Source organism: Mirounga angustirostris, unplaced genomic scaffold (assembly GCF_029215605.1).
Source record: "Mirounga angustirostris isolate CCGP_5_RB_7025 unplaced genomic scaffold, mMirAng1.0.hap1 SCAF_13, whole genome shotgun sequence".
In the NCBI taxonomy this organism is placed as follows: Eukaryota; Metazoa; Chordata; class Mammalia; order Carnivora; family Phocidae; genus Mirounga; species Mirounga angustirostris.
Window position 1 is genome coordinate 68,558,591 of NW_026991721.1, and position 14,721 is coordinate 68,573,311.

The 14,721-nt window shown below is 36.5% G+C and overlaps 1 protein-coding gene across 1 annotated transcript in view; it reads left to right on the plus strand.

The window, feature by feature from the left end:
- The window catches only part of NAALAD2 (N-acetylated alpha-linked acidic dipeptidase 2), a 74,196-nt gene that overhangs the window by 28,441 nt on the left and 31,034 nt on the right, over positions 1-14,721 (plus strand). Inside the window, exons 10-12 of the mRNA XM_064577121.1 lie at positions 6,579-6,664; positions 6,937-7,056; positions 7,162-7,244. Coding sequence (XP_064433191.1) covers positions 6,579-6,664; positions 6,937-7,056; positions 7,162-7,244 — 289 coding nt within the window. The remainder of the gene's footprint in view (positions 1-6,578; positions 6,665-6,936; positions 7,057-7,161; positions 7,245-14,721) is intronic.

Below are 14,721 nucleotides of genomic sequence, written 5' to 3' on the forward strand. Positions count from 1 at the left end.
GGGAGAAGCAGACTCCCCGCCGAGCGGGGAGCCTGATGCGGGGCTTCATCCCAGGACGCTGGGATCATGACCTGAGCTGAAGGCAGACGCTTAATGACTGAGCCACCCAGGCACCTCTAGAGCCTCCATTTTTTATTGTACCTCATTAACAGCCTTTTTGATTTTGACTTGGTTAGATTTTAATTCTTTAATTTCTCCAGAAAGGGTTTCTCTAATATCTTCCATGCTTTTTTGAAGCTTGGCTAGTATCTTTATTTTTTTTAAATTTTATTTTATTGGTTTTTTTTTAAGGTTTTATTTATTTGACAGAGAGAGATAGCGAGAGAAGGAACACAAGCAGGGGGAGAGGGAGAGGGAGAAGCAGGCTTCCTGCTGAGCAGGGAGCCCAATGTGGGGCTTGATCCCAGGACTCTGGGATCACGACCTGAGCCAAAGGCAGACACTTAACGACTGAGCCACCCAGGTGCCTCTGCAGCTAGTATCTTTAAAATCATCATTCTGAACTCTAGTTCTGACATCTTACCAATGTCCATATTGATTAGGTCCCTAGCAGTCGGTACTGCCTCTTGTTCTTTTTTTTGAGGCGATTTTTTCCATCTTTTCATTTTGTCTAGAAGAGAATAGATGAATGAGAGAACAAAATGCTAACAGGGTAACAACGTCCCCAGAAAAATATACACTAAACAAATCAGAAGAGACCTGAAACCAGGGGAAAAGAAAGGGAAAGAAAGAAAAAAAAAAAAAAAGAAAAAGAGAAAGATAAAAAACAAAACAAAATAAAAACAGAATATGATGAAATATGATCAGTCTGGTGCATAGATCAGTGCCACACACTAGATTTTGGGTGTATTTTGGTCTGTTAGAAGAAAGTGCCTCCCAAAATTTTAAAGAAAGAAAAGCTTATATATGTACAAAAATAAGGGTAAATACAATGAATGGATGGGTTATGAATGTAAAGATGAAAATTGTAAAAGATTTTGTAGAAGGAATTGATAAGTTGGTCAAAAAAGAAGAGGATAAAAAAGAAAAAGGAAGAGAATGTGATCAGGCAGGAGACTAGAACAAAGCCACACACTAGAGATTTAGGGTATATTTTGTCTGTTAGAAGAAACTCAATCCCAAAATTTTAAAGAGAGAACAACTTATATATATATATATATATATACCAAAAGTAAGGTTAACTACTATGAAGGGATAGAATATGACTCTAAAAATGAAAAATAAAAAAGATTTTTTAAAGAAGGGATTGATAAGATGTTGGTTGAAAAAGGGAAAAAGAAAAATTCAAAAAAAAGAAAAGAAAATTAAAAAAACTAACTTCGAAAGACTAAAGAATCATGGGGAAAAAAGCCATCAATTCTATGTGCAGTATTGCCCTAGCACTGGAGTTCTGCCGTTCTCATTGATGGGTAAACTTGGTCTTGGCTGGCTGTTCTTGATGATCTTCTGGGGGAGGGGCATGTTGCCATGGTTCTCAAATGTCTTTGCTGGGAGGTTGAATTGCCCTGCCCTTGCGGGGGCTTGGCTAAGTAATCTGCTCAGGTTTGCTCTGGGACCTTTTATTCCCTGCAAGTTCTCCATACAGCTTTGGAGGACCAGAGTGAAAATGGTGGCCTCCCAATCTCCACCCCATAGGAGCCGAGAACTCGGGGCCCCGCTCCTCAGTGAGCCCCCAGAGAAAAGCAGTCAGTAACTCCTGTCTCCCTGGTCTCTGGCCACACTCTGTGCTTACCCGGTCTGTTCCCCAGCATTTCTATCTCTGGCACACAACCCTGTGTGGAGTCTCCAAACCCAGCAGATTCCTGCGGTACACTCCTGCGCTGCTCCTTCTGGGGAGGAAGGGGAGTCTCCCCGGATCTGCCGCTTGTTGAGTCCATGCTGGAGCAGCAGTGGCCCGACTGTGCAGCGGATCACGGTTATATGGCAACCCTGAACTGAGAGCCCACTCCTCCACTCCTTCTCTGCAGTCAGCTTCCCCGCTCTGATACCTGGGAGCTCTGCCACACTCAAGCACCCTGGTCTTTCTGTGACCCCCAAGGGTCCTGAGACCGCACTGTCCCAGCAAGTGTTCCACCCCCTGCTTAGCCACTGGAGCGACATCCCTCAGCGGAGCAGGCTTCTAAAATTTCCGATTTTGTGCTCTGCTGCTCTATCACTTGCCAGTAGCGGCTGATTGAGGCCCCCTCCCCCGCCGTCTATCCTCCCAAATATCACCTTGGATTCACTTCTCTGCATGTCCTACTTTCCAGAAAGTGGTTGCTTTTCTGTTCAGAGAGTTGCTGCTATTCTTTTCTTTGATCTCCTGTTGAGTTCGTAGGTGTTCATGATGGTCTGATCCGTATCTAGGTGAATTCCTGGGACCAGATGAAATTTAGGTCTCCTACTCCTCTGCCACCTTGCTCCTCCCTACATCATTAGTTTTTTGTTTTTGTTTTTGTTTTTTAAGATTATATTTATTTATTTGACAGAGAGAGAGAGAGAGAGAGCACAAGCAGGGGGAGCAGCAGAGAGAAGCAGACTCCGCGCTGAGCAAGGAGCCTGATGTGGGACTTGATCCCAAGACCTTGGGATCATGACCTGAGCCAAGGGCAGACGCTTAATGACTGAGCCACCCAGGCACCCCATCTACATCATTAGGTTTTGATGTAGTGTTCCATGATTCATTGTTTGCGTATAACACCCAGTGCTCCATTGAGTATGTGCCCTGTTTAATACCCATCACCAGGCTAACCCATGCCCCCACTCCCCTCCCCTCTAGAACCCTCAGTTTGTTTCTCAGAGTCCATAGTCTCTCATGGTTTGTCTCCCCCTCAGAATTCCCCTCCTTCATTTTTCCCTTCCTACTATCTTCTTCTTCTTCTTTTTTTTTAACATATAATGTATTATTTGTTTCAGAAGTACAGGTCAAGATTTTAAAACAATATTTCAGATAACCCAGTAGTTCAAATGCATAGCATTTTCAAAGTTACCTTAAGGGAAGGAGTACAAGAGAAGAGAGAAAGTAGCTAACATTTATTGATCACTTACTGTGCAGGTGGGTTAAATGAGTTAAAATGGGCAAGCACATAACTACACTAAGGCTCAGTGCATTAGCATTAGTATTGTTGTAGAGGAGTGATCATAGAATTTGTTCACTGAGCTTAGTATTACAGAAAGATTAAGTTTCCCACTGCATCAAGGCAGGCAGGAAATGCTGGCTGGAGAGATCAACTTGTGTAGAGTTGTGAAACAGCCATAGCATTATTTAGAACTTTAAGTTGTTTGATTTGTCTGAGGGAGAAAGGGAAATTTAACACTGATAAATCAGAATATATAGCTCTTTTGATTAAACCGAAATTAGTAGATCAGTCTTATTTGCTAACACTTTACATTAACAAGGCAAACTTGGATTCTTAGGGTTTTTTTAGTTTGTGTAAGAATGTTTCTTCAGCACTTTTAAAGTATTAGAAGTTCAATGTTTTATTTTAAAGGAATTTTAGAAATACTTTATGTAAATGCTTATTTATCTCTATAACTCAGAACAGAGAGTTACTTTAATATAAGAGTTTATTATTTATAGCAGCAGGAAAATCTAACATATACAATGAAAGAAAAGGCCTTTCTGATTTAGAAACAGAAACATAATGACACAGAGAACAGAGAAAACTTATAGCTTCAGTTCTACAATTTCAGTTCAAGATTAAATTCAGAAACATAAAATCCCTGGTCTAGATATCAAAAAGTTGTTCTCCTTCACCATGGGCACAGAATTCTTAATTGATTTGAGTGCAAAATGGACAAATACACAAATAAAAATCTTTGTTCTTTCTCACCAAAAAGACCTTTTGATAATTTATTAATTGATTTACAGAGATTTTGTCATTTTTCACCCATATGAGCTGTCCAGATTGTGTCATTTCTCACCCAGAAGAACTCTTGATAATTAATCCTTTTACAGAGATTACCAAGTGACAAGACATAAAACCAAATTCTTAATCATTGCTGCCACCAGTAGGGAATAATTTACCTGCCATAAGCAAACTAGAAATACAAAACACAAAATCCATAGGGAAGATAGTATAAAGTTAGAAGTTCATAGAAAGACCAAGAAACAGACTGTTAACTATAGAGAACAAACTGATGGCTACCAGAGGGGAGGTGGGTGGGGGGGATGGGTAAAATAGATGATGAGGGGGGATTAAGAGTATACTTATCATGATGAACCCTAAGTAATGTATAGAACTGTTGAATCATTATATTGTACACCTAAAACTAATACAACACTCTACCTATACTGGTGTTAAAATTAAACACTTAATTAAAAAGAGATCTAGAGTCAGCAGAGTGAAAATTCTGTCACTGCTTGTGTTTTACCTCAAAGCCAAAAGAAGACATGTCTGGGTTTAAGCTACCCATACCTGGTTCTACAAGGTGAATCCATTATACATCTCCGTGGAACTTCCAAAAATGATAAAGGATTTTTTTTTTAAGTAAAACCATGTTTCTCCTACAAATATAAAATGAACATGTGTCAAATATTTCATTTAATTCATTAATTAATAAGGGAACCACAAAGGAATTAAAATTGGTTCAAAGGAGAATTCGATGATGATACCAAAAAAATCAGCGCATCAAAAATGCTGAAATGGAAGTACTTAATAGAAAAAAACTTGTTTTTTCTACCTGAAGGAATCAGTTGAACATTCACTAGACAGATTGTACATTTCAGTGGATGTGGTATTTCTGTAAGTTAACTTTGATCTCTACAGAGTTGTGAAATATTCTAGTCAAAGACAGTGATAGGCAGAGGTAACTGATGGATGAGCTAAGGCCTTTCTCACATTTTCCTTTCATTCATTTCACAAATACTTATTGTATATTCATTCATTTCACAAATACTTATTGAGCATTTACTATAACCCAGGCATTATTCTGTGTACTGGGGATTCAGCAGTGAACAAAACAGACAAAATTCCTTTCCCTGTGGAGCTTACATTATAGAGTTCATGTTATTTGGAACATGATGAGTTTGAAGTGATAATAGGACAAACAAATAGATCCTCTTAAAAACTTCTGGAGTTGGGGCCCCTGGGTGGCTCAGTCGTTAAGTGTCTGCCTTTGGTTCAAGTCATGGTCCCAGGGTCCTGGGATCAAGCCCCGCATTGGGCTCCATGCTCGGCGGGAAGCCTGCTTCTCCCTCTCCCACTCCACCTGCTTGTGTTTCCTCTCTCACTGTGTCTCTGTCAAATAAATAAAATCTTAAAAAAAAACCCAAAACCAAACTTCTGGAGTCAATGATTCTAAAAACTAAGAAAGACATAAGTTTTAAATACGTGGATGAGCTCCTCTGAGGATCTGAACAGATAATTCTATGTTTATTTTCAGGTTTTGATTAAAATAGATTTTTTCCCTCATTCCTTATTTGTAACATTCTTATTTTTTTCATTTAATGACATAATATCAATGGTTCAGGGTTTCTTACTAATAGATCGTAGGCTTATATTTTTAGAAACACATGCTAAAAATGTTTCTGCTTCTTTTAATTTTTATCTCTCAGTAGCAAAATAAATTCTTAATGTCTTAAAATGTAAAAAATACCCATTGGTTTTTTTCCCCAAAGGCACTTTAGTTGAATATTGCACATGATTTAAATATGCATTCAGAAGCACAATATACATATAGAGGGAAAAATCAGAATCTGCACTTAGCAATGTACAGGTTTTGACAACCTCTTAGATAAATAACCACAAATTAGAAACTGCTGGGAGTCCTCTCTATCCACCCCTCCCCCTCCCATAGATAAAGATTCATTTTGTTTCCTTGTGAAAAAGAGACTAAGCATTTTCCCATGTCATTTGAATTCACAGAATGTGAATGGCTTTTTTTTTTCCTGACTATTTGAGCCTGACTGTATTTTCCCTTGAATTATAATTTGGTTAATTATATTTCATGAATGGATATTTAAAAGGCTGGCCTAAATCAGAATCAACAGTGATGGGCTAGGAAAGTTTCTTTATATAGTTGTCTGGTACATTTTAGCAGGTGCTTCCCAAATTCCCATTTCCTTCCCACGTTTCCCATGTTTCTTTTTGGCAGCACTCAGCCAGCTATTTAACAATGTACTGACATTCTGCTTCAACAACCTCGCACCAGCAGGAATTAATGTAAATACAAAGACATTTTAAAAATGCTTACTGGTCCTTTAAAACATAATTGGCTGCCTTCCTTATTTTTGTAATTTATACAGTGTATTTAAAATTTTTAGAATGAATACCCAAGACATTTTGAATAAGAGTATTCTGGACTTTAAATAAATATCAATAATATAGCTGTGAGGGAGGAATAAAAATATTGACATTCAGTTTTAAAATCTGACTTTAAGCATGCTGAAGTACTTAGGAGTAAAATGCATTAACCATTTACACATTGCACACATCAACAGTGTTAATGATCATTGAATTAGTTTGTGGATATATGGGAATTCATTGTCCTATTATACAGTTTTCTGTAATTTTGAGATTTTTCATAATAAAATGGTGGAACAAAACTGTTAGATGTAATAATCTATATGAAATAATTTATTCCCTTTGAAATCCTAGGAAGGTAAGAATGCACGTTCATAACACCAACAAAATTACAAGGATTTACAATGTAATTGGAACGATCAGAGGATCTGTGGAACCTGGTGAGTCTGAGTGTTTTTAAACACTTCATTTTTACAAAGATTAGAAGAGTAAGAGAAAATAAACTTCAGTCGATAACTGATTCTTTTTTTCTCTGACTGATGTGAAACAACTAATTGTACAACTCTAAGAGAAACCTCTACCTTACAGTGTTGATTTTTTTCCCCCCTATGGAGGAAACTCAACCAAAAAGGAAGCTTAATTTAAAAACCTAAATCACAACTACTTGTAATGTATTGAAAGTTGTAGTTCTTTTGAACACCTTATTTTCCAGACAGGTATGTTGTTCTAGGAGGTCATCGGGACTCCTGGGTGTTTGGAGCTATTGACCCAACCAGTGGGGCTGCTGTTTTGCAAGAAATTGTCCAGAGTTTTGGAAAACTGATGAGCGGAGGTAAATAATGTTTTCTTAGTAGGTGATGACAAAAAGTGACTCACTTAATTGTCATCTATTTTTAGGCAGGCGTACCTAATTAATGTATGTTAACAATGATTGCAGGCTGGAGACCTAGAAGAACTATCATTTTTGCCAGCTGGGACGCAGAAGAGTTTGGTCTGCTGGGGTCCACAGAATGGGCTGAGGTAAATATGACCAGAGGTTCTTGTTATTTTCTTGGTCAACAGGGAAACAAATACATGTATCTCAGGATGAGCACATATACATTCCATTAGCTAAAATGGTTTTAATTTGGAGAAAGACTCAAGAATTTAAGAAATAGAGTTTGTTTTTACTTTCACATTAGTTTGGCAAAGCAGAATAACTTCTTAATTACTGGACCAAAACCAGGTTTATTCTTGTTAAAACATTTTGGTTTCCATTTGATTTGTTTTGTGAATAAGTAAAATTTGTAAGCGCAGAGAATAATCAAAACTAGCAAGCTTTTCTGACAAGAGGGTTGGCCTATGTAAAAATGGATACAGATTCTTGGCATTAATTTTCAAGTTTTTGAAGTTTCCTTGGAGTTCTATTTAAGAAAACCTATGATGTTCTTACCTAAGAAAACCTAAGGTAACTGTACTTTGATTATAACTTTACATTTGTAGATTCCATATCAATTGCAGCCATAGGTATATTTTACCATTCTACAAAAGATAAGTGCTTGATTGATGAGTAGAAGATAATTTTGTAAATGGAATTACTTTAGTAAATTGCATGTATAATTTCAGATATTTACTTTTTCTTCAGATACGATTGATTTTCATGTTACACTGGCTCCTAATGCTTTAAGTATCTCTCCTAGGCCCCCTTGTTTCATCTTCTTCCTTTAGCCTCCCTATCGAGTAACTAAGTTCTTTAATGTACAAGGTGAGGACACACATTTTGTAAAGACAGGTGCACTATATAAGCACTTACTCTCCCAGCACGATGTATTTATCTTTTATGAGTTGAGATTTTTAGCATTATTTTAAAGCATGTTATATACTTGTTGTTATTATCTAGTTTTTAAAATACTTTCCCCTGACTCATTTCCTCTTACGTTACTTTAAATGATCGTGTGAATGAAATAAGTATGGGAGTAAAATCACACACACTTACTTGTCTCTGTCGCTTATGCTTATATTCAATTGACATTGCAAAGTTTTATTATCACATTGGTAATTATGAATATGCATTTTGGAAGTAGACTGTTTAGATGAATCAAATTTCCTTTACTTTTAGAAATGTAAATTCTTGTGAATACGTGTATATATAAATACACGTCTCTGTTTCTCTAATTTTAGCAGCTTAAAGAACAAAAAATCTAAGATATAAAGTAATAAATATACTATGCATTAATTCAGATAAATCTGGGTTAGGGACAGTTTCAACATTTTCCAATTCTTGATCATATTCAGCAGCATATTTTCTTTAAATATAGTTAAGGAATCTTCTTTATTTCTACTAAAAATGTGTTGTAATGGAAACTCTGTATGTATCTATAACAGAGACACCTACCATCTGGCCACTGTAGGCAAGTGAAGATAGGCAATAGTTCTCATTTGTGCCATAACCACTCACAGCTTTAATTTTTTACTGTAATCTTTTTAAAATTTAAGTATAGTTGACAGACAATATTATATTAGGTGTACAAATTGTGGATTGACAGTTTTATACATTATGCAGTGCTCACCACAATAAGTGTAGTTACCATCTATCATCATATAAAGTTATTATATTATTGACTGTGCTGTACTTTGCATCTTCATGACTTATTATTTATAACTGTAAGTTTGTACTTATTAATCCCTTCACCTATTTTGCCCATCCTCCCACTCCCCTCCCTTCTGGCAACCACCAGGTCTCTGTATTAGCTTTTGTTTATTTGTTCATTTGTTTTTTTCTTAGATTCCACATAGAAGTAAAATAATGTGGTATTTGTCTTTCTCTGTCTGACTTAATTCAGTTAGCATAATAACCCTCTAGGTTCATCTGTGTTGTCACAGATGGCAAAATTTCAGTCTTTTTTATGGCTGAGTCATATTCCAGTGTGTACACACACACACACACACACCCCACATCTTCTTTATTCATCCATTGATGAACACATTAGATTACCTCCATATCTTGGCTATTGTAAATAATGATATAAATATAGGGGTTGCATGTATCTTTTTGAATTAGTGTTTTCACATTCTTTGGGTAAATACCCAGGAGAGGAATTGCTGGATCATATGGTAGTTCTAATTTTAGTTTTTCAAGAAATCCACATACTGTTTTCTCTGATGGCCACACCAATTTACATTCCCACCAACAGTGTATGAGGGCTCCCTTTTATCCACATCCTCATCAACACTTGTTACTTATTTTTTGATACTAGCCATTCTGATAGGTATGAAATGATACCTCATTGTGGTTTTGATTTGCATTTCTCCGAGTAGTGACGTTGAGCATCTTTTTATGTGTCTGTTGGCCATCTGTATATCATCTTTGAAAAAAATGTCTCTTCAGGTCCTCTGCCCATTTTTTAAGTGGATATTAGAGATCTTTTTGGTTTTGAGTTATATCAGTTCATTATATATTTTGGATATTAATTATCAGTACATCATTTGTAAATACCTTCTGTCATTCAGTAGGTTGCCTTTTTGGTTTGTTGTGTTTTGTTTTGTTTTGTTGTTTTTTGCTGTGCAAAAGCTTTCTATTTTGATGTAGTCTCAGTTGTTTATTTTTGCCTTTGTTTCCCTTGCCTGAGGAGATAGATCCAGAAAAATATTACTAAGCCTGATGTCCAAGACATTACTGCTTATGTTTTCTTTTAGGAGTGTTATGGTTTCAGGTCTTACATTTAGGTCTTTAATACATTTTGAGTTTATTTTTGTGTCCGATGTAAGAAAGTGATCCACTTTCATTCTTTGGCATTCATCTGCCCAGTTTCCCCAGCACCATTTATTGAAGAGACTGTCTTTTCCCCATTGCATGTTCTTGCCTCCTTTGTCATAGATTAATTGCCATAAATGGGTTTATTTCTGGCTCTTATTCGGGTCCATTGATCAATGTGACTCATTTTTGTGCCAGTACCATACTGTTTTGATTAATATAGCTTCTTATTATAGTTTGAAATGTGGGATTATGATGCCTCCAGCTTTGTTATCTTAAGATTACCTTGTTTTTTTATGGTCCATTGTAGTTCCATACAAATATTAGGATTATTTGTTCTAGTTCCCTAATGAAAAATACTGTTACTGGTATTTTGATAGGGATTGCAGTGAATCCATAGATGGCTTTGGGTACTATGGATATTTAAAAATATTAATCCGTTCTACAGCATGGTGCATCTTTCCATTTGGTGGTGTTATCTTCAGTTTCCTCCAACGATGTTTTGTACTTTTAGAGTACAGGTCTTTCACCTCCTAGGTTAAATTTATTCCTAGGTATTTTATTCTTTTTTGTGCAATTATAAATGGGATTCTTTTCTTAAAATCTCTTTGTGCTACTTTGTTATTAGCATATAGAATCAACATATTTCTGTATGTTAATTTTGCATCTAGCAACTTTATCATTTATTACTTCTCTTAGTGTTTTGGTGGAGTCTCTAGGGTTTTCTATATATAGTATCATGTCATCTACAAGTAGTGACAGTTTTACTTTTTCCATACCAATTTGGATGCCTTTTCTTTTTCTTGTCTGACTGCTACAGCTAGGACTTTCAATACAATGTTGAAAAAGGTGGCAAGATGAACATCCTTGTCTTGTTGCTGATCTTAAGATCCTTACATCTCTGGAATAAATCCCACTTGATCATGATAAATGGTCCTTTTAATGTATTGTTGGATTTGGTTTCCTCATATTCTGTTGAGAATTTCTGAGTCTGTGTTCATCAGGGATATTAGCCTATAATTTTCATTTTCTTTTTTTGAGTGTCCTATAATTTTCATTTTCTCTTTCTTTCTTTCTTTCTTTCTTTTTTTTTTTTTTTTTTTTTTGAGTGTCTTTATCTGGTTTTGGTATCAGGGTGATGCTGGCCTCATAGAATGAATTGGAAGTTTTATTTCCTCTTCTATTTTTTGGAATAGTTTGAGAAAGAGAGCTTTAACTCTTCATAAATGTTTGGTAAAAGTCATCTGTGAAGCCACTGGGCCTGGACTTCTGTTTGTTGGGGGTTTTTTGGTTATGGGTCCAATTTTGTTACAAGTAATTGGTCTGCTCAGATTTTCTATTTCTTCCTAATTCAGTTTTAGAAGATGTACATTTCTAGAATTTTGTTTCTTCTAGGTTGTCAAGTTTGTTGGTGTATAATTTTTTTTTATTATTAACATATAATTTATTATTTGTTTCAGGGGTACAGATCTGTGATTCATCAGTCTTACACAATATACAGCGCTCACCACAACACATACCCTCCCCAGTGTCCATCACCCAGCCACCTCATCCTGCCCACCTCCCCTCCACTCCAGCAACCCTCCATTTGTTTCCTGAGATTAAGAGTCTCTTGTGGTTTGTCTCCCTCTCTGGTTTCATCTTGTTTCATTTTTCCCTCCCTTGCCCTATGATCCTCTGCCTTGTTTCTCAAATTCCACATATCAGTGAGATCATATAATTCTTCCTCTGATTTGACTTATTTTACTTAGCATAATACCCTCTAGTTCCATCCACGTCATTGCAAATGGCAAGATTTCATTTCTCTGATGGCTGCATAATATTCCATTGTATATATATACACCACATCTTCTTTATCCATTCATCTGTCGATGGATATCTGGGCTCTTTCCACAGTTTGGCTATTGTGGACATTGCTGCTATAAACATTGGGGTGCAGGTGCCCCTTCTCTTTTTTTTTTTTTTTTTAAGATTTTATTTATTTATTTGAGAGAGAGAATGAGATAGAGCATGAGAGGGGGGAGGGTGAGAGGGAGAAGCAGACTCCCTGCTGAACAGGGAGCCCGATGCGGGACTCGATCCAGGGATTCCAGGATCATGACCTGAGCCGAAGGCAGTCGCTTAACCAACTGAGCCACCCAGGCGCCCCAGGTGCCCCTTCTCATGACTACATTTGTATCTTTGGGGTAAATACCCAGTAGTGCAGTTGCTGGGTCATAGGGTAGCTCTGTTTTCAACTTTCTGAGGAAACTGCATACTATTTTCCAGAGTGGCTGCACCAGCTTGCATTCTTCTAGCTTGTCCAGTTTGTTGGTGTATAATTTTTTATAATAGTCTTTTATAATCTTTTGTATTTCTGTGGTGTTAGTTTTAACTTCTTTTTTTTTTTCTGATTTTACTTGAGTCTTCTTTTTCGTGATGAATCTGGCTACTGGTTTATTAATTTTATCTTTTCAAAGAACCAGCTCTTAGTTTCATTGATATTTTCTCTAAGTTTCTATTCTATTTATTTCTACTCTGATCTTTATTATTATTTCTTTCCTTTTACTAATTATGGGTTTTGGTTATTCTTTTCCTAGTTCCTTTAAGTATAAGGTTAGATTGTTTCAGATTTTTCTTGTTTAGTGAGGTAGGCCATAATGTATTGCTATAAACTTTCTTCTTAGGACTGCTTTTGCTATGTCCCAAAGAATTCAATTATTTCCATTTTCATTTGTCTCCAGGTATTTTTTTATTTCCACTTTATTTCATGGACTCTTTGGCTGTATGGTAGCATATTGTTTTAACCTCAACATATTTGTGTTTTTGCCAGTTCTTGTCATTGATTTCTAATTTTATACCATTGTGGTTAGAAAAGATGCTTATAAAACGAGTTTGAAAGTTTTCCTTCCATTTCTATTTTTTGGAACAGTTTCAGAAGAATAGGTATTTTCTTTAAATGTTTGATAGAATTGCCCTGGAAAGCCATCTGGCCCTGGGCTTTTGTTTGTTGGGAGATTTTTGATGACTGCTTCAGTTTCCTTAGTGGTTATGGGTCTGTTCAGGCTTTCTATTTCTTCCTGGTTCAGTTTTGGTAGTTGATACATCTCTAGGAATGCATCCATTTCTTCCAGGTTATCTAATTTGCTGGCATAGAGTTGCTCATAATATGTTCTTATAATTGTTTGTATTTCTTCGGTGTTGGTTGTGATCTCTCCTCTTTCATTCATGATTTTGTTGATTTGGGTCATTTCTCTTTTCTTTTTGATAAGTCTGGCCAGGGGTTTATCAATTGTATTAATTCTTTCAAAGAACCAGTTTCTAGTCTCGTTGATCTGTTCTACTGTTCTTTTGGTTTCTACTTCGTTGATTTCTGCTCTGATCTTCATTATTTCTCTTCTCCTGCTGGGTTTAGGCTTTATTTGCTGTTCTTTCTCCAGCTCCTTTAGGTGTAGGGTTAGGTTGTGTATTTGAGACCCTTCTTGTTTCTTGAGAAAGGATTGTATTGCTATATACTTTCCTCTTAGGACTGCCTTTGCTGCATTCCAAAGATTTTGAACAGTTGTGTTTTCATTTTCATTTGTTTCATGATTTTTTTAATTGTTCTTTAATTTCCTGGTTGACCCATTCATTCTTTAGTAGAATGCTCTTTAGCCTCCACGTATTTGAGTTCTTTCCGACTTTCCTCTTTTGGATTGAGTTCTAGTTTCAAAGCATTGTGGTCCAAAAATATGCAGGGAATGATCCCAGTCTTTTGGTACTGGTTGAGACTGATTTGTGACCTAGGATGTGATCTATTCTGGAGAAGGTTCCATGGGCACTAGAGAAGAATGTGTATTCTGTTGCTTTGGGATGGAATGTTTTGAGTATGTCTGTGAAGTCCATTTGGTCCAGTGTGTCATTTAAAGTCTTTATTTCCTTGTTGATCTTTTGCTTAGATGATCTGTCCATTTCCATGACGGGGGTGTTAAAGTCCTCTACTATTATTGTATTGTTGTCGATGTGTTTCTTTGCTTTTGTTATTAACTGGCTTATATAATTGGCTGCTCCCACGTTAGGGGCAGAGATAGTTACAATTGTTAGATCTTCTTGTTGGATAGACTCTTTAAATATGATATAGTGTCCTTCCTCATCACTTATTACAGTCTTTGGTTTAAAATCTAATTTGTCTGATAGAAGGATTGCCACCCCAGCTTTCTTTTGGTGTCCATTAGCATGGTAAATGGTTTTCCACCCCCTCATGTTCAATCTGGGGGTGTCTTTGGGTCTAAAATGAGTCTCTTGCAGATAGCATATCGATGGGTCTTGTTTTTTTATCCAATCTGATAGCCTGTGTCTTTTGATTGGGGCATTTAGCCCATTTACATTGAGGGTAACTATTGAAAGATATGAATTTAGTGCCATTGTATTGCCTGTAAAGTGACTGTTACTGTATATTGTCTGTGTTCCTTTCTGGTCTATGTTACTTTTAGTCTCTCTTTGCTTAGAGGACCCCTTTCAATATTTCCTGTGGGTCTGGTTTCGTGTTTGCAAATTCCTTTAGTTTTTGTTTGTCCTGGAAGGTTTTTATCTCTCCTTGTATTTTCAATGACAGCCTAGCTGGATATAGTATTCTTGGCTGCATATTTTTCTCATTTAGTGGTCTGAATCTATCATGCCAGTCCTTTCTGGCCTTCTAGGTCTCTGTGGATAGGTTTGTTGCCAATCTAATGTTTCTACCATTGTAGGTTACAGATCTCCTCTCCCGAGCTGCTTTCAGGATTTTCTCTTTGTCTCTGAGACTCG